The sequence below is a fragment of the Hemitrygon akajei genome, chromosome 18 (genome assembly GCF_048418815.1).
Source record: "Hemitrygon akajei chromosome 18, sHemAka1.3, whole genome shotgun sequence".
NCBI lineage: Eukaryota > Metazoa > Chordata > Chondrichthyes > Myliobatiformes > Dasyatidae > Hemitrygon > Hemitrygon akajei.
Window position 1 is genome coordinate 2,864,200 of NC_133141.1, and position 26,226 is coordinate 2,890,425.

Consider the following 26,226-nt stretch of genomic DNA (forward strand, 5'->3'; position numbering starts at 1 on the left):
GGTCATTTATAAAAATCATGAAGAGAAGGGGTCCCAGAACCGACCCCTGAAACACCAACCACCATGCAGAATGTTACCTGCCTACAACCACACTTTGCCTTATGTGGGCAAGCCAATTCTGGAATTGCAAACCAATGACCTCTTGAATCCCATGCCTCCTTACTTCCTCAATAAGCCTTGCAATGGGGTACCTTATCAAATGCCTTGCTAAAATCTATATACAGGAAATCTATTGCTCTACCTTCATCAATGTGTTTAATCACATCCTCAAAATATTCAATCAGGCTCATAAGGCATGACTTGCCTTTGACAAAGCCATGCTGACTATTCCTAATCATTATGTATTTCCAAACGTTCATAAGTCCTGCCTCTCAGGATCTTTTCCATCAACTTCCCAACCACTGAACTAAGACTTACTGGTCTATAATTTCTTGGGCTATCTCTACTCCCTTTCTCGAATAATGGAACAACATCTGCAACCCTCCAATCCTCCGGAACCTCTCCCGTCTGCATTGATGATGCAAAGATCAGTGCCAGAGGCTCAGCAATCTCATCCCTCGCCTCCCACAGTAGCCTGGGGTGCATCTTGTCTGGTCCCAGTGACTTATCTAATTTGATGCTTTCCAAAAGCTCCAGCACATCCTCTTTCTTATGCCTATATGCTCAAGCTTTTCAGTCCGCTGAAAATCATCCCTACAATCGCCAAGACCCTTTTCCATAGTGAATACTGCAGCAGAGTATCCATTAAGTACCTCTGCTATCTCCTCTGGTTCCATACATACTTTTCCACTGTAACACTTGATTGGTCATATTCTCTCACATCTTATCCTCTTGCTCTTCAAATACTTGCAGAATGCCTTAGATGTTTTCTTTAATCCTGCTCACCAACGCCTTCTCATGGCCCCTTCTGGCTCTCCTAATTTCATTCTTAAACTCCTTCCTGCTAGCCTTATCATCTTCTAGATTTCTATTATTACCTAGTTTTTTGAACCTCTTGTAAGCTTTTCTTCTTGACTAGATTTTCAACAGCCTTTGTACGCCACGGTTCCTGTATCCTACCATCATTTCCCCGTCTTATTAAAACGTACCTATCCAGAACTCCATGGTAAATATCTCCTGAACATTTGCCACATTTCAGATTCAGTTTATTGTCATTTAAAAACCACAAATGCAATGCAGTTAAAAAATGAGACAACGTTCCTCCAGAATGATATCAACAAAGCACATGACAAAATAGACTACACCAGAAAATCCGCATAACATTTGGCAATCCCCAATCCAGAGTCCAGAGAGGCTGCTGTAAATTTCCCTGAGGACATCTGTTCCCAATTTATGCTTCCAAATTCCTGCCTGATAAATTCATATTTCCCCTTACTCCAATTAAACGCTTTCCTAACTTGTCTGTTCCTATCCCTCTCCAAAGCTATGGTAAATGAGATAGAATTGTGATCACTATCTCCAAAATGCTCTCCCACTAAGAGATCTGGCACCTGACCAGGTTCATTTCCCAATACCAGATCAGATACAGCTTCGCCTCTTGTAGGCTTATCTACATATTGTGTCAAGAAACCTTTCTGAACACCTAACAAAACTCCACCCCATCCAAACCCCTCACTCTAGGGAGATGCCAATCAATATTTGGGAAGTTAGTATCTCCCACCATAACAACCCTATTATTATTACTCCTTTCCAGAATCTGTCTCCCTATCTGCTCCTCGTTGTCCCTGTTACTTTTGGGTGGTCTATAAAAAAACACCCTGTAGAGTTATTGACCCCTTCCTGTTTCTAACTTCTGCCCACAGAGACTCCGTAGACAACCCCTCCATGACTTCTGTAGCTGTGACACTTTCTCTGATTGGCAGTGCCATGCCCCCCACCTCTTTTGCCTCCCTCCCTGTACTTTCTGAAACATCTAAAGCCTGGCACTCTAAGTAGCCGTTCCTGTCCCTGAGTCATCCAAGTCTCTGTAATGGCCACAACATCATAGCTCCAAGTACTGATCCATGCTCTTAAGCTCATCTGCTTTGTTCATGATGCTTCTTGTGTTAAAATAGACACATTTCAAACTATCGGTCTGAACGCGACCTTTCTCTATCACGACTTCTCCCTCTCGCACTGTCTCCAAGTTTTCTCTATTTGTGAGCCAACTGCCCCTTCCTCTGTCTCTTCAGTTCAGTTCCCACCTCCCTCCCCACCCCAGCGATTCTAGTTTAAACTCTCCCCAACAACCTTAGAAAAGCTTCCTGCCAGGATATTGGTCCCCCTCAGATTCAAGTGCAACCTATCTTTTTTGTAGAGGTCATGCCTGCCCCAAAAGAGGTCCCAATAATCCAAAAATCTGAATCCCTGCCCCCTGCTCAAATCCCTCAGTCACGTATTTATCCTCCACCTCACTCTATTCCTATATTCGCCATCGTATTGCACAAGCAGTAATCCCAAGATTACTACCTTTTGAGGTCCTGTTTCTCAACTTCCTTCCTAACTCCCAGTAGTCTGTTTTCAGGACCTCCTCCCTTTTCCTACCTATGTCGTTGGTACCAATATGTACCACAACCTCTGGTTGTTCACCTTCCCACTTCAGGCACCTGGGAGGCAAGCTACCATCCGTGTTTCTTCCCCGCATCCACAGAATTGCCTGTCTGACCCCCTAACTTTAGAGTTCCCTATTTCTGCTGCCATCCTCTTCCTTTCCCTACCCTTCTGAGCCACAGGGCCAGACTCTGTCAGAGGTGCGGCCACTGTTGCTTCCCCCAGGTAGGCATCTCCCCACCCCCCCCACCCCCGCAACAGTACTCGAACAGGAGTACTTATTGTTAAGGGGGACAGCCATAGGGGTATTCTCTAGTATCTGACTCTTGCCCTTCCCTCTCCTGACTTACCCACTTATGTCTCTCAAGTCCCAGGTGTGACTATTTGCCTATAGCTCCTCTCTATCACCTCACTTTCCCTGACCAGACGAAGGTCACTGAGCTGCATCTCCAGTTCCCTAACATGGTCCCTAAGGAGCTGCAGCTCAATGCACTTTGTGCAGATATGGCCGTCCAGGAGGCTGGGAGTCTCCCAAACATTTGACATTTGACACCCAGCACAGAACGCCAGCCTCACAGGCATACTTCCTGTTTCTATTCCTCTCTGGTAACATACCTCGCCTCAACCCGTTATCGCCGAAACCCCAATGAGCCAAAGCCCTACCACTCTGCCTCAGATCACTCCGTTGATGACCACCCTGCTAGGCAGTGTCTCCCTTTTATGCCTGAACCTTCCCTGCTATCTAACTCACATTTAGTGCTCCGGTTATAGCTGCTGATAGGCCACGTAGAATGGACAAACGCTCTCGAAGCTCCCTTTTCAAATAACCACCGCTGACCTGTGAGAAACCACTCTTGGTAAAGCTCTGTTGACGCCGCTGATAGGCCACATACTATCCGTTATTTCTATTTTTTACTTTATACTTTGAACAGTTTTTTTGCAAAGCTTTGGGTTAGAAGCATTTCTTATATAAAACTAAACTCATGAATAGATTGTAGAATTGCCACTTGTAAGCAAATTTTGAAATAATAGTTTTCTAGTTAACTGCTCAAATTATCTAGCTTCTCATTCAGGCCACTCAGTTTCAAAGAAGTACAAGATTTGTAATTTTGAAAATATTTGGGAATCTAGAATATTTTACATGGGACATTTTTATAACCCATATGTTCTCAAAGCTAAAGTATTGAACTCAAATGCTCAGGATTTCACAAGGTTTTGTAAAAAAAAATCTTAGTTGAAGTAGGTTACAAATGACTATGAGAGCAGAACAGGAGAATTAAGATATGTCAGCAAATATGAAGCATTAATGATTGAAACATTGTGGAAGTTCAGCTCCACCAATACCTGGGTGATGGATTGTTTTTTCTAGCTTTGTACCCCCAACTGTACAGAATGAAAGCAGATGTGATAAACCAAATACAGGGGCAGCAAAGATTAGTCATTCTTCACATAGGAGAAGGCAAATTACTTGGGCAACACAAATGTGACTGTCCTGGTCTACCTATTCCGATATTTGCAGGTACTTGTTATCTACTTTGTCTGCCCTTTGTGCGAGTCTGTGCCCTCTGCTTGTCTGCGCTTGTTTTTGGCATTCCATAACTAGGAGTCAACCACAATTCCTTATTCATTAGTTCTACATGGAATGAAGGATATGAAGATGTACATTGCTCAGAACAAAATGTGTATTTTCAAGATTCAAAGCATGTTTATTATCAAAGAATATATAAATTATACACCTTGAGATTTGTCTGTTTACATGCAGCCACAGAACAAGAAACCGGAATAACCCAGTTTTTTAAAAAAAGGACAAAGACCATTGTGCATAGAAAGAAAAAAACCACACAAATCATGCAAACAATGGAAGCAGACCAACAGCATTCTGAGCCAAACAGAATCCCTATATCCATTCCCAGAGCAGCTGAGGTAGGCCCAACTCTTGGCCCCAGGTCATCACACCAGTGGGGCCAAAGCACACAGTACCCAGATCAATTCACAGACTCGGTGCTGTGGAGAAAGGCAAGAGCATTCGTGGGAGAATGAACAAAATCAGTCCGACCCTTGCCTCAGTGCCCGACACTCAGGCTTTCAGTCTATCTGGACTAGCGTTTAAATTGTGCAAGCACTGGGTGGTGCCTCGCTTTAGGACCCTGACCCCGATGCCACGATATGCTTGGGCCAGCCAGCCCAAAGCCATTCTTGATCTCACCAAGTTGGTTGGGCACTTGGAGTGATCCATCCTCACACCCAGGTTACATGGACAGACATCAAAACCGTTCCCCATTGACTCCTCTCCAAATCACTCACTCCATCTCTGGCAGCAATACCTGCTCTGTCTGTGGTGATAGTTTGCCAGTTTGCTTCAGAAAATATGTCATAAGTAGTGTTTTTAGTTCACTCTCTTGCCTTTCAACTACCAGTAAACTTTTGCACGCCTTCAGTAGCAACATCTCAAACTGGAGGAATTTCCCAATATACACTAGTGAGTTGCTTATGCTAGCTTTGTTCCTATAATGTACAATGACAGTGCTCTCTATATGAAACCACCAGATGTGATAAAACAAATAAAGGAAGCAGAATGTAGTCAGTCTTCACATCGGAGAAGGCAGATTTGCTAAGTTTTACAATGACGCAAACATTTCTGATGTAGGTATTAACTGAGTCTTCAGACTGCCATGCGTTGGCACCCAGCCTATGTAAATCTTTAACTCTCACTGTTGAACTTGAATGCGCCTTCATTGGGATCAGACAGAAAACTATGCAGTTACTTTCACGGTGGTATACACTTCAAACCAATAAGTATTAATTAATATGGTAAATTCTGTAATTTTCAGTTCATTTAATGTACAAATTCCATGCCATTTAGAGGTCCATGTGGAATAATGGCATATCTAGGGCATGAAATCTGAAATTAAAGCCAATTTGTTTTCCCCTGTTTACTCACACCACAGATGCTGTTAAAATGCTCCACTGGATTGATCAAACATTGTTTCTTTATCACTGACCCATTTGAGCTGATATTTTTATATTTCATGTTTAACAGCTGAAGAAGCCTTCAATTTTGAAATGTTTTCTGCATTCAATATGTTCTACAGATGCTGATACTTTACTATCAGTGGAAGAAATTAATTGGTTTTTTTTTTAATCTTCTACTATTGTGGGATATCTCTAGTGTTATATGACCCATCCTGCTATGAAAGTTTGGAACATACTCAGCCCTATAATTGATGTGAAATACCAATGCTAGAGCTAGCAAGTTCTACAGTATCCCAGTAATAATTGAGCAGCTTATTAATAGGAACACAAAATGCTGGCAGGACTCAGCAGGCCAGACAGCATCTATGGGAGGAGGTAGTGATGACGTTTCGGGCCGAAACCCTTCGTAGGGTTTGGACTAGGATCCTGAGACAATTTACTTCCAGTATTGTGATAGATAAGGTGGTTCTTTCTGGAAAAGCAGAAGTTCAGTTTCTTGAATGTGTCCACTTGAAAGCTCAAGTCCACATGACTCTATTACTTAATGTAGTAGGAATATATACCAATGTGCTAAATGTATCAAATGATTGCAAAGTGTTTTATTTAAATACAATACTTTTGAATTTCTTCTGAGTTTGGGATGGATTTGTCTTGAGTGTGAATAATTCTAAGCTAAGACAAGAAAATATATAATGAACTTAAATTGTATTGCTTTTAAATATTAAGTTATTTAGCTTCTATCATTGTTCTTTTCATTTTTAGGAAGTTGGAAACTCCAGCAAAGGTTTACATGCTTAATATTTTATAGTTTGGCAAAAAGATTATTCTTTTGAAATAATTGACGGCTATCTGATCTTCTGGTTTGAGAACTAGTCAAAGAAAAGCCATTTGACAAGCTACTGTGCCTTGCTTCTTGGCGATTTTGTTTATAACCTGGCTTTTGCAATCTGTTAAACCGTTTTTAACATGCAATAAGGAAATTAAAATTCAACGCCCTACATTGAGATATTGCAATGATGACTATATAGCATGTGTGATGATGAAAATGTACTGATTAAATATTTATCATTTGCACAACAATGTAATAGTTACTGTTTTTTGTAACATGAAAATAATATTATAGTTAATAAGAATAAGCAAATTCTAGTCAAATACTTGTTCTCTTTTGTCTCTGTATAACATACTAAAGTCAATTTCAAAGGAATAGCTGTCCATGAAGCTTGGTATTTGTCAGTCCCTGTAGTAGTTACATGAAGGTATTTTTTCTGCTCAGGGTCAACCCATTGTAACTCTTACAGCCTTATGTAAAATAACTTGATTTTCTGCAGTAGCTCAGTTTATTAGTTAAAATTCTTTGCCTTAACTATTTATTGTTGCAACCGCTCCTGCCGTCTTCTGACCAGCCTCATATTCTTTGCTGTAAATACCAGATTACCAAATCTATTGAGTCCAAGCTCCTGTTACTTATTGTTTGTGTTCTTACTGCATTCAGTACATAAATGCAAATATTATTTTAAAACTTAAATCTACTTGATCTCCCTGCATCCTCTGTAAAAGCAGTAATAACAGATAGCACACCCACTTCTATCTCAACAGTATTGTAATCTTGATTTCTTATCCTTTATCCTTGATCTCAGAATTTTTTTTAACTTTCTGCCACTACCCAACTCCATCCTTCTAGACTGCTAGCCACTGACTTGTGTGTACTATCTCCCATGCCTCTATCATTCATGCCTATGGTGTTCCCTTGTCAAACCTCTCCTCTTCCTTCTCTTACAATCCCTGAGTGACTATATCTTTTACCAGGCCTTTCAGTCACTGCTATTATTTTGACAATGCACCATTATCTTACGTGTCAGAGGTAAGATGAGTGGAATGTGTCCCTTTTGCTTGCTCTAGCAAAGGTTGATTTGATGCTTGTGGAACTGTGACAACTGTATCGGAATGGCTTTTTCTCTGTAGGACGATGTAGTATAAATTGGAATATGGAACTACAGTGAGTATGGAATTAAAGCTATAGGGACTCATTTGTAGGCCTAGAACAAGAAATAGTCCAGCCATTGCCTTAAATCAATAAAAAGGCAATGCTTATATTTCTTGAATCTAATGTCCAGGAAAGCAAATCAGCCCTGGCAGAGTTTGCTTGAACACTTTATTCGTGCCTGATTTTATGATAGTATTAAAAAGCAGTAGAGAATGCAGCTTCTAAAGCAGAAGAGAGCAATGCTGAAAAATGTTGTGGTCAAGATGCTACATTTTTTGAAGCACAATTGTGATTATTTCTGTCAAATTAAAATGTATATGTATTGATCAGATTTGGTTTTGTATCAAATGCTTAAATCAAAAACAAAATGGATAAAATTGTTAATACATTTAATAACAAAATTTACAATTGTATCCAGAAATATGTCAGGGGTAGTAAGGGCATTTCCCAAGGTTGTTCTGTGCATTTTTGGTAGAGAATATTGAATTGCCAATTTTTATAGATTGCTGAAGCTTGAAACTGAAAAATGACATTCTTGTTTTTGAGGATTATGCTACTCTTCTACAGCTGAGTAGAGAAGCCTTGCGTTGCTTCTAGATATGTTTAAATTGACCATAGGAAACTTGATACTGACTCCAGGTTTAAAATATAAAAAAAAGATACAAAACACGCATAAGGGTTATCATTTCACAGACATATTGTGACTAAAGTCCAGTCCTGAATCATAAAAGCTTAACATTTTATACACCAAGTACCATCTTTGTGAGGTATTAAACATAATTAGATATACTACCAGGAACCAACATGTAATTATTGGCAAAGTACAATTACATTTATTTTGACTGCTCCTCAAACCAACACTTTAATGTTTTCCCATCTTTTTCTTATAGGACTATGCTGAAAAAGAAAAGGCAATTGCAAAAGCTTTAGAAGATCTAAGGGCGAATTTTTATTGTGAATTGTGTGATAAGCAGTACCAAAAACATCATGAGTTTGACAACCATATTAATTCTTATGACCATGCTCATAAGCAGGTGAGTTGGTAATATTCAAAGAAGCCTATCAATCACAATTAATAGAAAAGGCTTGTATAGTTAGTTGCTATTGGCTTCAAATTTTCTGATGTTATGCAAGTTAAGCTATGGGGAAATTGTTAGAAAAAATCTAAATTTTTTTTTCCTAAACTAATCATGGTTCATATTTTGTCTGGTTTATAGTGTGACACAGCAAATTTAGACCATAGAGTTTGTCTTTTCCAAAGAAAACAATCTATCCAGTCCCATTCCACTCCCCTTTATTTCCTAAATGTGCATTCTCTATCCGAATAGATGGCATGTGACTGTAGGATCAAAGCTTAATACCTAAAGCTGTGATACTTTAGCACTAATTTCTGCTCCATTTTGACTTGGGACAATCAAATGGCGAAGTTAGTTTCACGATATGAGAAGTAACTTTCACAATTTTAAACCCCTGCTATAGATGCGTTTTCTCTGATAGGGGAGAAAAAACAACGTATTACTATGATCTGGATGATGGGGTGGTAAATTGGATTAGTAAGTATGCAGATGATACTAAGATGGGTGGCGTTGTGGATAATGAAGTAAGTTTTCAAAGCTTGCAGAGAGACTTAGGCCAGTTAGAAGAGTGGGCTGAACGATGGCAGATGGAGTTTAATGCTGATAAGTGTGAGGTGCTACATTTTAGTAGGACTAATCAAAATAGGACATACATGGTAAATGGTAGGGCATTGAAGAATGCAGTAGAACAGAGTGATCTAGGAATAATGGTGCATAGTTCCCTGAAGGTGGAATCTCATGTGGATAGGGTGGTGAAGAAAGCTTTTGGTATGCTGGCCTTTATAAATCACAGCATTGAGTATAGGAGTTGGGATGTAATGTTAAAATTGTACAAAGCATTGGTGAGGCCAAATTTGGAGTATTGTGTACAGTTCTGGTCACCGAATTATAGGAAAGATGTCAACAAAATAGAGAGAGTACAGAGAAGATTTTACTAGAATGTTACCTGGGTTTCAGCATCTAAGTTACAGGGAAAGGTTGAACAAGTTAGATCTTTATTCTTTGGAGCGTAGAAGGTTGAGGGGAGACTTGATAGAGGTATTTAAAATTATGAGGGGGATAGATAGAGTTGACATGGATAGGCTTTTTCCATTGAGATTAGGGGAGATTCAAAGCAAGAGGACATGAGTTGAGAGTTAAGGGGCAAAAGTTTAGGGGTAACACGAGGGGGAATTTCTTTACTCAGAGAGTGGTAGCTGTGTGGAACGAGCTTCCAGTAGAAGTGGTAGAGGCAGGTTCGGTATTGTCATTTAAAGTAAAATTGGATAGGTATATGGACAGGAAAGGAATGGAGGGTTATGGGCTGAGTGCAGGTCGGTGGGACTAGGTGAGAGCGTTCGGCACGGACTAGAAGGGCCGAGATGGCCTGTTTCCGTGCTGTTATGGTTATATGGTTACTTGTTCCAGAATATGTTGTCAAAAATAAGGATTCAAAAATTTACAAATGGTCATTACAAAAGTAGGCATCAAGTTTGATGGTCAAAACCTACTATTTCCACTTTCATAAGTGTTCCATATCTACACCCTGCCTCAGCCTACTTGTGAGTTAAACATTGATAATAAACCTCCAACAATGTTTTCCCTCCATGTGCAACTATATTTTAATAGTGTTCACATCTATGCTGCAGTCAGTCACCTAAACTATAGATTGCCTAAAATTTCTATATGAAGTCTTTGCACCAAGATCAGGTTGTCCTCCATTCATTGTCTGTCCTGTGAGGCATGTCTTTTCTTTTAATCTAGCTTGTAGTTACAGAAGTCATTCTCAAATGGTTATTTTCCTTAATGATTTTTTCTAAGTAAGAAAATTGAACACAGAGAAAATCCATTAAAAATTTTAAACATTTTTCATAACTTGGTCAGTTGCCATCTTATATACAGGTATCTTTTTCTTTCTTATCATTGATCATGTAAGCTGTATAATAAAACTGTTTTCAGGTTTGAAGCCGATTGGATCTTCCAGCTAGGAATCTTTGCCTCCCTTACTCTTTCTTTACCATTTGAAAGTTATTGATGTTTTTATTGTCCATGTATTCTAACTGAACTCTTCATTTCATACTGTAATATGTTACCATTGAACATAGATGAGTAAGGATTTTTCAGTTTTCATAATTCATTCTGATATTTTTTATATTTTTGCATGATTTAATTGCTCTGGAAAGCATGAAGTCTCAATGAAATTGTACTTAAGTAATAATTAGTAAGCTTTTATTGTTCGGCTATGATCATATTAATTCAACCATTAAATTAATTAACTAATTTCAGACAGGTTAATGTAGGAGTGTTCAAATCTCTTATTGTCCATTATGCCTTTGGCATTTAGGGCAGCAATGAAGGTCCTCCATTTCTGGTGGTGTTCAGGGCTTCCTTCATCGTATTAGTAGCTTCCTCTCGGTTTTCACTAGTGTTAGCGATGCAAATCCCAGATGGAGACTCAAGAAAACCACCACACTCAGATGTTGAAGGATTCTTCATTGCTGTTCCTGTAACAGTTTTGTTTGACCAGTCAGCATTATTAGCCAAGCTGAGCCCCCGAACCTGGAGAACCAGTGGATCACTCTTAGTCTGGCCTATTTGCCATGGGTTGACCCTACCAAGACCCAAAGCATAACACCCTGACTCTAGCCAGCAGAGCTCTCCGAGTCATTGAGACACGCAAGCCTCCAAACCTTATGCCGAGGTTGTGGTATTCTTGGAGGGCTCAAGTCTCTGAGTTATAACTGAAGCTTTGTTTTTGTGTTGTCTCTTTCTGGCATGGTGGCTATCTATAGCATAAGTGATTATCTACAAGCTGCTGTTTGGATTTTGCAACAGAGCTTTTGGTCATCATTTCTAGCTTCTTAGCTGAAGGCATCAAAAATATGCCTAAAATAGTAGCTAGCTAAAGGGCTAAGAAACTTTAAACATTTTATATCATTAGAGAAATAGTACTAGGAGACTAAGATGATCTGCACTCTAGAAATCTGTAAGAACTCGCTACAAAGATAATGGATGCTTTGGTTGTGCAAAAATCATCAGAATCAGGTTTATTATCACCGGGATGTGATGTGAAATTTGTTAACTTAGCAGCAGCAGTTCAATGCAATACATAATCTAGCAGAGAAAAAATAAATAAATAAAATAATAGTAATAAATAAATAAGTAAGTAAATCAATTACAGTTAACCTTGGGGGAGAAAAAAAAACAGAGACATGGGTTAAGGGTGCAGGGGGAAAAGTTTAAAGGGAACATTGCGGGGGCTTCTCCACACAGAGTGGTGGGAGTGTGAAATGAGTTGCCAGATGAAGTGGTAAATGCGGGCTCACTTTTAACATTTAAGAAAAACTGGGACAGGTACATGGATGAGAGGTATATGGAGGGATATGGTCCAGGTGCAGGTCAGTGGGACTAGACGGAAAAATGGTTCAGCACAGCCAGGAAGGGCCAAAAGGCCTGTTTCTGTGCTGTAATGTTCTATGGTATATTGAATAGATTTTAAAACGTGCAAAAACAAATACTGTATTTTTTTTTTAAGTGAGGTGGTGTCCAAGGGTTCAATTTCTATTTAGGAATTGGATGGCAAAGGGGAAGAAGCTGTTCCTGAATCGCTGAGTGTGTGCCTTCAGGCTTCTGTTCCTCCTACCTGATGATAACAGTGAGAAAAGGGCATGCCCTGAGTGCTGGAGGTCCTTAACAATGGATGCTGCCTTTCTGAGACACCGCTCCTTGAAGATGTCCTGGGTACTTAGTAGGCTAGTACCCAAGATGGAGCCGACTAAATTTACAACCCTCTCCTGCTTCTTTCCAGCCTGTGCAGTAGCCCACCCCCCCCCCCCCCCCCCCCAACCAGGCAGTTGATGCAGCCTGTCAGAATGCTCTCCACGGTACATCTATAGAAGTTTTTGAGTGTATTTGTTGACATACCAAATCTCTTCAAACTCCTAATGAAGTATAGCCATTGTCTTGCCTTCTTTATAACTACATCGATATGTTGGGACCAGGTTAGATCCTCAGAGATCTTGACACCCAGAAACTTGAAACTGCTCACACTCTCCACTTCTGATCCCTCTCTGAAGATTGGTATGTGTTCCTTTGTCTTAACCTTCCTGAAGTCTGCAATCAACTCTTTCATCTTACTGACGTTGAATGCCAGGTTGTTGCTGCAGCACCACTCCACTCGTTGGCATATTTCACTCCTGTATGCCCCCTCGTCTCCATCTGAGATTCTACCGACAATGGTTGTATCGTCAGCAAATTTGTAAATGGTATTTGAGCTATGCCTAGCCATACAGTCATGTGTAGAGTAGAGCAGTGGGCTAAGCACACACCCCTGAGGTGCGCCAGTGTTGATCATCAGCCAGTAGGATATGTTATCACCAATCCACACAGGTTGTGGTCTTCCGGTTAGGAAGTCAAGGATCCAATTGCAGAAGGAGGTACAGAGGCTCAGATTCTGCAACTTCTGAATCAGGGTTATGGTAATGATGGTATTAAATGCTGAGCTATAGTAGATGAACAGCATCCTGACGTTGGTGTTTGTGATTACCCGTGGTAGGGTAAAAGGACCACACTTAACTGCTAGATATTCCAGGTCTGGTGAGCACAATTGGACCTGGAATACCTAGCAGTTAAGTGCTATCCTTTTTACCTACTACAGGAGTTCTCCGGGGTCATTTTGGTAGCAGTATACGTTCCACCTCAGGCCAATGTCAGTCTGGCTTTAGATGATCTGAGCAATGGGATCAACATGCATGAACCAGCATACCCTAATGCATTCACCATCATTTTGGGGGATTTTAACCAGGCCAGTCCGAGAAAATCGCTAAGCAATTACCATCAACAGATCACTCGCAATACCAGAGGAAACAACAAACACACTGGACCATTGCTGCACTATCATCAGGAATGCCTACCATGCTATTCCACGCCCTCACTTCAGGAAGTCTGATCACCTGGCTGTACTTCTACTCCCTGAGTATAAGCAGAGACTGAAGACTGCAGCACCAGTAATGAGGACCAAGAAGGTCTGGACAAGGGAAGCACAGGAGCGCCTACAGGACTGCTTTGAGTCGGTGGACTGGACTGTATTCAGGGATTCATCTTCGAACCTGTATGAGTATGCTGCAGTTGTTACCAAATTCATTAAAATCTTAGGCACCCTAAATTTTTTTTCCCATGGTTTCAGAAGGTATGACCTCTCAGAGCCCTGATCTCAACATCAAGGCTCTCTGCAATTACCTGTAGAGACCAAAGCAAGCGGGACAGCCGAAGTCTGCAGAAGAGCTGTGACAAATTCTCCAAGACGCTTGGAACAACCTACCAGCTGATTTTCTTGTAAAACTACACGACAGTGTACTTAAAAGAATTGATGCAGTTTTAAAGGCAAAGGGTGGTTACACCAAATATTGATTTTACTTAGTGTTTTTTTTCCACTGTTCACTGCTCTTTATTGTAATTTTTTTTGATATTTAGAAACTTCTAATTTCATTATTTTTGAAAGCATCTTCGCTTTACAGAATTTTTTTACAGGTGCCTAAGACTTTTGTACAGTATTGTAGGTATGAAGGTAAGTTCATGGTATATTTTACTGAAACTGTATTTGTAATTTAATCTGATCTTTAACATTATGAATCAAATTGGCACAGTTTTTCCATGTTACACAGATAAATGTGTTCTTAAAGTACACTATACAGATACAGACCTTAGAAATTCATGCACGTCTTCTCAAGGCTTTTGCTTGGTGTAAATGTTTATGCTTTAAGTCATGCCTTGGGTCCTTCCTCCATTATCTGCCAAAATAAATGAAGTAGAATAAATAGAGGTTGGAAAAGATTGTGAGAATGCAATCACTCCAGATGTGAAGTTGGACTCGCCTTGAGGAAGACTGATTCATCATTCTCCAGACCCTAATTTCTGTGTATGTAGTCAAGGCACCTGCCGTTTTGTCATTCATGAATTAATGGCATTCATCAACACAGTTTGTATCAGTGGATGATGCAGTGTATGCCCAGTGGCCTGTGTGTGATCATAACTTGGAGGGCATACTCCACTTTATGCAAGTGTATAGGAAGTATGATTGTGCTTGGAGTAAAATTCAGCTAAAATCAAATATTGCACAACAGAGTTGTAATTTCTAGTTTTCATTTAATTACAAAGGTGAAATAAAGCTTGCAGATTTTTTTTAATTAAAGCTAGACTAATGGTAGAAATGTAATGTTGCTTGTTAATCCTAAGTGTGTGAATTTCAGCTGTCAATTGTATTCACTTCCACACACACTTGATTTTATTCGTATCAATAGGACTAAATGTGCAAAAATATAGCATCCGTGTCTGTATGCATGTTCAACAATGGTGAAAGATTTCTCCCCTCTTCAAGGCCATGTCTGTACCTGTCTGTGCTTGTACTCTGTTTCCAGTGTGCACTGATCAGTAGCTGCTTGGGACAAGTTGTTTCTCCTTTTTGATTACGTTTATGAGCCATGATCAATAACCACTTTAACCTTCAACATCTGAGCTATAGTTGTTTAACAGACTTATGGCCTTTCACCATATTGCTTTGAGATTGAAAGCATTAAGATATTAAAAATTATATTAAATAGTTGTATAAAAACAAAGCTGTTTTCTGAATGTTGACCTTTGTATTTGTGATTAGTTTGATTTCTTCAGATTAAGAGCAAACATAAATTATCATAAGCAGTTGTCCTAATACTTAATGTCACATTAACAAATGTAGCTATAGAGAAATAATTCTCCTTGTGGATTTTTTTTTTGCTTCATAAGCTCCTGGTCACCATTTGATGTTGATGTTTTCCCATTGTTTTATTTCTCCATATTTGCTTATCCAGTCTGCTTTTTGAGTGTTTGACTTGCTGCTGATGTTTTTAATGTAGGTTATGTTCTATTTTAAGCATTCCTAGTGGGAAGTAGGGAGGTCTGCATACTCTAAGGCTAATAGCTGATAAGTGCTGCAGTTAAATACCAGAAGGAAATCTAAAACAACATTAATTATTTAGAGTAAAAATTAATAGTGTTCTGTGTTGATTCAGTCATCCCAACATTAATGGTACCTTGAAACAATTACCTGTATACTTAATTCATTTCATTAATATTTAATAAACAACCTAGCAAGCTTGCCCTGAAAATCTTTGTCACATTTATCTGCAGATTAAGTAAGCTAAAAATATAAGCAGGAGTGCTTTGAGCTTAATAAAATTCTTTAAAATTATCCCATTTTCTTCAAATTCCAGATTCTTCAAGAGAATTTTCAAGCAACAACTGCATGACCAAAAAAATCTAAAGTTCCATAACTAATCAACACTCAGTACTTGTAAACAGTTTTTAAATTCTTCTCCCTATGTGTTCCTTTGTAATAGCTTTTTTTAAAATCCCAAACGTCTGCACAATTTGCTTTGTTATAGCTATAACATTTTAAACTCCATTTGATCTTTCATTATACAGCATCTTTAAAATGAAAGCAAAAGTCTCTAATAATTTTCAACAGCATTGTTTTCATTTTGGGGAACATAATTGAAGTGTAATTTTTTTTTGCCCCCTCTTATGTGATTACAGAGATTAAAAGACCTAAAACAGAGAGAATTTGCTCGTAATGTTGCCTCAAGGTCTCGAAAAGATGAGAAAAAGCAGGAAAGAGCACTTCGGCGTCTCCATGAGCTTGCAGAGCAGCGTAAACAACAAGAATGGTATGTATTATGTTGGCCAGAGCAGCTTTCATATCATTTTCTGTAAGCTATGCCAAATGGTCACATCTTTTTAACCTTGAATATTTGTGTCTCACTGGAATGCTGTCTGTTATGCAAGAAATTTGATTTAGAGGTCAAAGTGCTCATATGCAACTAGTTTTGCTTAAATTTGTTTTTTTTTTCTGCCTACTCTTTCATTCCGTCAAAAGAAACTGTGGGAAGAGGGAGTTAGTGATCTGTTCTTGCATTGACCTATCATTAGACTTCTGAAATAGTCATAGAAGAAAAAGCACAGAAACAGACCCTTCAGCCCATCTCATCCATGTCAAACCATTTAGACAGCCTACTCCAATTGAACTTGCACGCACAACACATACTGGCAGCTTGTTCCACACTCTCATAACCCTCTGAGTGAAGAAGTTTCCTTTCATGTTCCCCTTAAACTTTTTGTCTCTCACCCTTAACCCATGGCCTCCAGTTATAGTTCCACCCAAATTCTGCAAAAAGGCTGCTTGCATTTACTCTATCTATACCCCTTATAATTTTGTATATCTCTATCAAATCTCCCCTCAATCTTGTAAATTCCAAGGAATAAAGTCCTAAGCTATTCAGTCTTTTCTTATAACTCAGGTCCTCCAGACCAGGAAATCTCCATATAAATTTTCTGTGTTTTCTTTCAATCTTATTTACATCGTTCCTGTTGGTAGGTGACCAACATTGCACACAATACTCCAATTTAGACATCACCAATGTCTTGTACAACTTCAGCATATCATCCCATCTCTTGTACTCAATACTTTGATTTACAAAGGCCAGTGTGCCAAAAGCTTTCTTAATGACCCTGTCTACCTGTGACACCACTTTTAATGAATTATGGACATGTATTTCCAGATCCCTTTGTTCTACAGCACTCCTCAGTGCCCTACCATTCACTGCGTAAGACCTAACCTGGTTTGCATTAAATTCCATTTGCTATTTTTCAGCTGGTCCCGATCCCACTACAAGCCATGATGGTATTCCTCGCTGTCCATTACATCCCCAAGCTTAGTGTCATCAGTGAATTTGCTGATCCAGTTGACCACATTATCGTCCAGATGGTTGATATAGATAACAAACAACAACAGACCCTGCACTGATCCCTGTGGCACTTCTAGTCACGGGCCTCCAGTCAGAGAGGCAACCATCTATTAACACTGTCTGGCTTCTCCCACAAAGCCAATGACTAATCCAGTTTACTACCTCATCTTGAATGCTGTACCTAATAAATTGCCCACTGAGTGTATTTTTTATTTTTGTTACTCAATACAATGAAGCTTCTAGAAAGATACTAGGGAAAAATACATGATCTGAGCTTCTCATGACTGCCTGCATCTTCACACATTAACACATTCTGCAACTTTCAAAAAAATGTCTTAATGAAATGTGTGGTAAAGAAAAAGCAGAAGATATAAGTGACAGCTATCTTGCAGTATTTTTAAATATACTTTAAATCCATTTGGCTTTGAACTTATTGGGGTTTCCTTTTGTCATTCTGATTCAAATTGAGAAATGCAATGTGATATCAAGGAAGTGCCTTTTGAGTGTGATTTTTTCCTCCCCTTTGTTTTGAAACATACAGGATGCTCTCTTCAGTGTTCTTCAATACTTGTGCTTCTGCCAAGATGTTTTTATCCGTTATGACAGATCCTCATCTAGTGTTGTAGCTTTTTTTTAAATGTTTGGACTTCTGTGTTACGCTTTAAATTCTTGTTATTTTAAAAGTTGATCTTAATTGTCAAGGATTGCTCTCCCTGCTTTTCTTTAGGTGGCAATGCCTTACAAATATACCTCAAGTGTACTGTTGCTACTCATAATGTGAACAGAGAATGGAAGTACATAACAGGTCCGTTGATAACTGAAAAGGTGGTTTCAGGTGTGGACTCTTTTGTTAGAACAGTCCTGATGGTGGGGCTGTACCTGAAACAAGCTCTTGCTCTCCATGCTGATGGACCTGCCATGTACTCTCTGCATTTTCTATTTTCTACAATTGTTTTCCTTTTTACCTCTTTGCTAATTGGCTTCTTTCTAACTTTAGCACTTGATGCCTGTGATTTTTCATTGTCAAAAATAAATTGCCTGTTTTCTGTTGTAACTAAATATCAATCCATCACCTGCAGTATAAGTTGACTTGTGTTTTTGTTGGTACAGTGCTCCAGGAAGCGGTCCAATGTTTAAAACTACGACTGTGGCTGTTGATGAAGATGGTAACAGCAAAAAAGTTGTCAGCACAAGTGATAATACTGGAGGAAAGATGAGTGGTCCCACGTCACCTTCTGTTAATAGGACCATATCTGAAAGCACACTGGAAGACAGCAGAGGAGATGTGGACAACCCAAACTATTGTGTTACCAGAAGCTCCACAGGGTTGCTTCAAAACAACCAGACAGTGCAACCTGTTAACATCAGTCAGCTTAAAAGCAATTCTGCTACTCCCTTACAGAAGCTAGGAGTATCATTTTCTTTTGCAAAAAAGGCACCAGTCAAGCTCGATGTTTCAGCTTCAGTATTCAGTGATGTTGCAGAAGATCTCAATGAATCTGAAGCAACAAACCCTGATGAAAAAATGTCCTCTGGTCAAGGGTCACCAAAATCAGTGGAGGCTGAAATGACAGCAACCTCAGATAAGATTGAAGGGGCCAGTCAATCAGAAAGTGATAATGACTCGATAAATAGTACATTATCAAAATTGAAAAAGATGATGAGGAAAGAGGATGATGTCAGTCAGTCAGAACCTGAGTACTATCATTACATTCCTCCTGCACACTGTAAAGTGAAACCTAATTTTCCATTTCTGTTGTTTATGAAAGCAACAGAAGAGTCACACAAGTGTGGTAACAAGAAGAATTTAGAGACCACTAAAAACAATCATGATTTACAAAATACTTTGAAGCTTCAGGAAAGCAAAGAAGAGGAATGCACGGAAAATGAGACTGCAGCTTTGCAAAAGAATAGTGACCCTCCAGATGATGCAACAGACCCAGACCTCAAAGAAGCGAAGTCTCCGGAGACTGTGAGGAACACTGCACCATCAAAGCTGAGTGCATGTGAAGAAGGGAAGCAAAGCAGTTTAGCAAATGAAGATGACCTCAATGGGCCTAAACATCCAACTGGGCCGTTTTTCCCAGTCTTGAGCAAAGATGAAAGTACTACTCTTCAATGGCCCTCAGAATTGTTGATGATTACAAAGAATGAGCCATGCATCTCTTATAGTTGCAATCCACTCTACTTTGAATTCAAACTGGCTAGGAATAAGGACACCAAAGAAAAAAACAAGGAGAAATATCCCGAGTCTTCACATGAACAAAATGCACAGAATACTGATACGGATTCACAGGAGAAACCTAACACAAGCACCAGCAAAGCTGCGTCAAAAACAGTAGCAAGTGAGGGTGATGTGAAACCTCAAGAGCAGTCTATCCCAACTGCAAGCAAATGTGAAGCCCAAACAGGTGAAAGTGACAGAAGCAACAGTAAAAAAGATAAGGGCATGAAGTCACACAAGCATAAAAAGAAAAAGAAGCACAAAAAGTCAGGAAAACATTTGAAAGAGAAAGCTACAGAGGAAAAGGAAAAGCAGAAGGATAGTGAAATGCATGATGAGATGTCAAAGAAAAGAAAAAAGCATAAACGCAAAAATAAAGGCTTAAATGAAAAAATCAAAGATACTAGTTCAGAACTTTCTGTTCCAATGTCTGCAATTAAGTCTACGGAGGAAAGCAGCCACACACAGAAGAAAAGACACAGATCACAAGATTGCCATTATTCATCTGGTACTGTCGATGATGGCAGTAGAAAAGATGATGTCTCTGAGGAATCCATTAGTAAAAAGCAAAAAACAGGTTCCTGTAGTGAGTTAAGGAAACGAGTATCTGCTCGGAAGGATAGCCCAAGCAGGCATAGGGACAGAGACAGCAGTCGAGATGAAGAATCTGATAGCTATGATGAATCTCATAGAAAACGATCCAGACAAAAGTCATCCTCCCGTTACAGTGATGATTATGATTCAAGAAGTGACAGAAGCTACTCTCGAAGGTCAAGAAGGCATCGTTCATCATCCCAGCGGTCATATTCTTCTAGATCTGATGTATCGTCAGACTGCAGTAGGTACAGTCGTAGAAGCTATTCTAACAGTTACAGTGATTACAGTGAAAGATCAAATCTCTCTAAACGATCTCATGATTCAGATTCTGACTATAGACGGTCAAGGCACCGTGGCAAAAAGCACAAATATTCTTCTTCGGATGATGAATATAGACGAAGCAGAAGCAGGTCCAGCAGGAGCAGCAGGGAAAGTACTCAAACCATCAGTAGAACACGCAGCCGAAGTCGAACTCGTAGCAGCAGCCATAGTAGAAGCCGAAGCAAACGGCGTAGTGAAAGTACAACACAACGAAGCAGGAAACGAAGTCAAAGCTACAGCCACCACCGCAGGGGCAGTACGAGGTGCCGTACCTCCCGAAGATCAGTTTCAAGGGACAAAGGATCACGTAGCCATGACAGCTCTGGTGATAGACGGTCCAGTCGAAGAAACTCCAGTCGTTCTTTTTCACGAGATAGGGTATATCGATCAAAATCTCCATGTTACAGCCGAAGCAAAATGTTGGGCAAGAAAGAAGACTACTCAAAAAAAGAAGAAAATAAAGGAGATGGAACAAAATCAGGTGGTTCTTTCCACAGAAATCTTAGTGGTATCTCCAATTGTTCTGGAAAAGTGCATGTGGAAGGTGAGCAAACACCAGAAGAAAGGAACTCCTTAACAGCCAAACAATTGTTGGAAAAAATTCAGTCTAAGAAGTTTGAAAAGAAGCCTGAAACAATTAATGAAACTGCATCAGCATCTAATAAAGTAGGAATTAAATTAAAGGATCCCCCACAGGGTTATTTTGGGCCTAAACTTCCCCCAGCTTTAGGGAATAAGGCATTACTTCCTTTAATAGGAAAATTACCGACAGTCAAAAAGCCTGCAACAAAGAAGTCAGAAGATCTTTCCTCAGAGAAGGGGGACAAAGATGATGAGCTGTATTTTGTAGAGCCTAAAGATGTGACAAAGGAGGAAGTCAGTCAACTATCAAATTGGATAATACAGGAAGAAATTCAAAGTAGAGAAGAAAAATCTGACAGTGAAGAAACATCAGGTGAAAAAGAGAAAATCCAAACCATTTCTTGTGAAACTCAGTTTGTTCATAAAAGTTTGGTACTTGGCACCCAAGCCATCTCAGATACCTATATTTCTGATGTAAGTACATCAACCGAAGTCATCACAAAACCTTCAGAGTTAGGAGCACCAGATGGTGATGAAACCATTATGGTGCATTTTGCACGAGATCGAGAGCGATTCCCCAATTATATTCCAAAAGCTGAAGTTCAAGAAATTGAAGAGGATTCCCAAGAGGGTACAGATTCATCAGTGGCTCCACTTGATAGGCAGCCTATTACATTCACTCCTGAAGAAATGGAAAAATACAGCAAACTACAACAGGCAGCTCAACAGCACATCCAGCAGCAACTTTTAGCTAAACAAGTGAAGACTTTCCCTACCTCAACTGCCATTGCTCCAGCGCCAACTCTCCAGCAATTTCATATTCAACAACCATCAGCAGCTGCGACAGCAACATCAATCACTACTGTCCACCATGCTATATTACAGCATCAGGCAGCTGCAGCTGCAGCCATGGGTATCCATCCACATGCACACCCACAAACTCTTGCTCAAATCCATCACATACCCCAGCCTCATCTAACCCCAATTTCTCTGTCCCATATTACACCATCTATTTACCCTACTCATCCTGCCACTTTTCTAACTAGCCACCCAATACATATTATACCTGCATCAGCCCTCCATGCCGGACCTCTGGCTCTTCACCCAGTGCCACATGCACTCTACCCAGCTTTGTTTGCCCCTCGACCTGCAGGAGCGGGTGCTTCTGCTCTTCATCTCCATCCTTTCCTCCATCCTATCTTTTCGAGTCAGGAGCTCCAGCATCCTCCTAGTCATGGCACTTGAAGCAAGCTGCAGGGAATGAAAATAATGACATCTCTTCCTTTCATATTTAATCTGGTGTGAAAATACTACATTGATGCATTTCAGACTGATTTTTTTTCCCCCCAACAGCCAAAGAGTTCAGGCTCAGGCCCTAGAATATGTTGCATTTTCTGTGCTTGCAATATCAGGGATTTCCATTTTCTTTGTAGAAGCAGATATCAGAACCAATAATGTGGATGTCCCAAAACTCTCAAAAAAATCTTACATAACTTAATTATTAATAACAATGTACTGATTTTATGTTTGTGGTTTGACCTCCTTGTCCCATTGCTAATGCCCACCATAACAAAGAGAAATGCCTATCTATGTCAATCTGCCGAATTCTATAGAATCCTTATAATGTGTACATTGATCTAATATGGTGGAGGAAACTGTTGCTTGATGCAAGTATTCTAATAAATGATGTTGAAACTGAGGATCCCATAACTTCTGATCAGTAGCTGCAAAGTGTAATCATAAAGAATTTTTTAAAGTCCGTAAATGAAATGAAATGCTGGATTTGTTAAAGTCCGTAAATGAAATGAAATGGCACCTGTGGAGGTCCTACCTCAATGTGGCATGCCAAAGAAATTTGGGCAAATAAAGCTGACGAGTCCAGATGTGATGGCTCTAACAGTTCAGCTCTGCTGCAACAAACATCTGAATTCCGAATGAGAGAATGCAGACATTGGGGCCCTGATGAGTTGAAACAAAAGTACGGAGAAGCCTTATTGTAACTTCTCAAATTTTAGTTAAGTGAGCTTTGGTGTAGCAATGGAATTTGGAGAGATGTCTAAAATCTTTGTGATAAAACGTCTATTCCCACCTCTGTTGTAAAAATACAACAGTCTTTGTATAAGTTATAGGTTATAATTTAAAAAATTGTGGAAAAAATTGCACTGAACTCTGTACAGGTGATGCTGCTTTTGTAGGTCCATCAATGATATACGTACATGCAGAGTGCTGCAATAATATTTTTAAAGGATGAATTCATTTGGTTTTGTGGTACTGTTCTAACATAGTGCTTTGTGTAAATATGTTTGTAGGTTAAGCAATCCCTTGTATAGGTAGGCATCATGTTTCTGTTTATGGCAGAAATTAAGCATGTATATTTTACCAAACGTATTTTTTTGAAGTTTTTATGTACTGTAAATGTAAAATTTTTTGAAGTTTTATTTTGATTTTGCAAAGTATTCGGTGTAAAGCAACTCTGCAAAACATGGTGCTTGGGAGAAAGTGATGAATCATTAAGCTAAAGCACACAGACACAGAACTGACAGCTGCGGAATTTATATTAACCAGATCACCATGCTCATCATAACAAAAATGAGTTTAAGTAACTTAGGCCATGAAAAACATTGGCAATGCAGTAATCTGCCTTTGTAAATTGTATACCTATACAGATTCAGATATGGTTATCAACCCTGCTTATTCTTTAAGGTTGAATATATTTTACAAATTGGTTTTTACTTAGTAGCCAAGTTTCACTTAGTTGCTCACCAAGGATAGGGAGCTTTTCTTCGAGGCATGCTTTTCCTACAGTTTAACATAAATAACACGTGCTTGGATTCCTGGAAAGCGTTCATCTCTTGGGAGTTAGTTATACTGATAACTGTATGCAGAAACTCTGTTTACGCTATGAAATTAACCCCAATTTTTTTAACAATATGATCAATTTTAATTTACTTAACCATTCTTATGGTTAGTATCTTGGATTCAGGTTGTTATACAATAGTGGTAGATAATAAACTGTATATGCTGTCTTCCTTTCAAAATGCTGAACAAAATGAATTGGATTTGTTAAATTCTGGTTTGAAATCCCAATTTATCAACAGATGGATGAAAATTTATTTGCTTTTGGATGAGACTGGCAGTTATAGGGTGATCAGCCATTTGAATTTTCATCCAATAAAACACCTTCGTTTTTACAATTTTTAAAGCTAATAAAAAATTGTAAATAATTGTATTAAATATAGTAATAAAAATGCAGTATTCAAGGTCCTGGTACCTACGAAAGTTCTATGGAATTTATAAAGCAAGATCTATACATAGACTTGCTTGGACTCATTGCCAGTCTGAGGACATTATGGAGTTTGCAAGCCATGATAAGAAAGAGCATGAAGGTTTAAACCTGGAAAAAGACCAACATTTTTTTTAAAATAAAGTGGGAATACTCTAACCTTAACTACATGTCTTTTGATGTTTTCTGATGTTGTCAGTTCTGTTTGACAGTTGACAGCTTTTTGATTCCATTTTGTATCCTAAAACACCCTGACACCTTACAAAGCAGCAGCTTCCATCTGTTTTAAAATGTTATATAACAAAACTAGAAAGAAATGTAACTAGCTTATTGCTTATTTTATTTAACTTTCTGTCACAAGAACATGCAAAATATTACTGTACAATAGGAGAAAACCTTTATAACAATAAAGTATGGATAATTTGTGAACTCTCCTTTTGTTTATTACCATTATTGAACATGTTGCTGTTATCCTTGCTAGATATAAATGTATGTAATAATGACCATGAAGATGGATTGGGCATTGGTAGAAATGTTTGAGTGCAAATTCCTTTGCATAGAGTGTCAATTTTCCTTTGGTTCATTCAAATTGAGTTTCATTGATGTATATAATTGCTTGATTAGTTTTATATTTACAAATCTTATTAGCAACTATTCAATAGCAACTATTTTAGTTGCTATTGAATCTCATAGCCATTTCCCATGGACTTCCAAAGCAAAATGAGGCATGATTTGGGAATTTATTTTAAATGAGAGAAGTGTGTAACTGTTACAATAATTGAATAACTGGTTGTCTGATGATAAATGAAATGCAACTCCAGGCAGGACTAGCATTGTATGATAAAAGTAGCACTTCGATACTTATGTTAAGGGATTATTGAGGGGTTATGGAATTATATTAATGTATCAGATATTAATTTAAATGAGAACCAGTCCTCAGTTCTCAATGTAAATTACAAGTAGTAAATGGAAGTTAAAAGCACATCTTTACAAATAAACAATACTGACTGGAGCCCAGGCTTGCTCACAGACTAAGAGATATGGTTTGCAAAATGGTGACCATGAGACGTTTGCATAAGCATCAGGCAAATGTTAAGACAATGGGGTCATGTTAATTGACCTGATCAGACTGACATTATCACTTAGCACATCAAATAGTTGGGAGGTTTGGGCACTTGGAGAGTCAGCTCTCAGCACTTATCTGGCTCTGGCTCTCTGTCCTCAGAAGTTATTAGAATATCTGTGTTAATTTGTTTGGCCCAGCAAAGGTATTTGAACATTCAGAGGTTGATATGCAATTCAAAGGAAGCAATGTCAACACAAAGTATTGAAGTTAACAATGTCATTGTAATCATTGAAATTGTATTGAATCACCTATTGTTACCTTTGATCTTAAAGGTATAAAAAGTGATGTACTTTTGAATTTGTGAGCCTTTACCAAAAGGATCTACAGAAGAATGCCTGCTTATCATGATGAATAAAGACTTTCATATCGACCAACTTCTCCAGTTTCTCCAGTGACTTAGATGCAGTCACAACATTTGGGGCTTGTCTGGGATATGTCCGTGATCCAATTACATGACCAGTGACCTCAGCAGCTTTAATGGGGGGAGGGGGAGTATTTTTAATCATGACATCCTATCCTTGGATCTGCTTGGACCAATGACAGAACTGCAGAGTATCAAAGAACATGGTGGAGAGCTGGAGAGGTAGATGTGAAAGTGCGTGTGTGTTTAAGGGACCAGCTATCAGAGAGCACTAGATAGCTTGAGATGGGGCCACCAGTTAGGAAAGGTGATAACTGAGTGTTCAGGGTGCCAGAGGGGTGTGTGTGTACACACTCATTCGGTATGCAATAATGAAAGTAGTGTGACTACTGAGAACACTTGAATAGTGTGGAA

General features: G+C 39.0%; 1 protein-coding gene across 11 annotated transcripts in view; it reads left to right on the forward strand.

Moving 5' to 3' along the window:
• gpatch8 (G patch domain containing 8) overlaps nt 1-24,759 on the forward strand; it is a 125,677-nt gene extending 100,918 nt beyond the window's left edge. For all 11 annotated transcript variants that reach the window (XM_073070648.1, XM_073070651.1, XM_073070652.1 and 8 more), the window contains 3 exons: nt 8,377-8,520; nt 16,111-16,241; nt 18,429-24,759. In XM_073070648.1, coding sequence (XP_072926749.1) covers nt 8,377-8,520; nt 16,111-16,241; nt 18,429-22,287 — 4,134 coding nt within the window. In that variant the 3' untranslated portion in view covers nt 22,288-24,759. The remainder of the gene's footprint in view (nt 1-8,376; nt 8,521-16,110; nt 16,242-18,428) is intronic.
• Nucleotides 24,760-26,226: the final 1,467 nt, after the last annotated feature.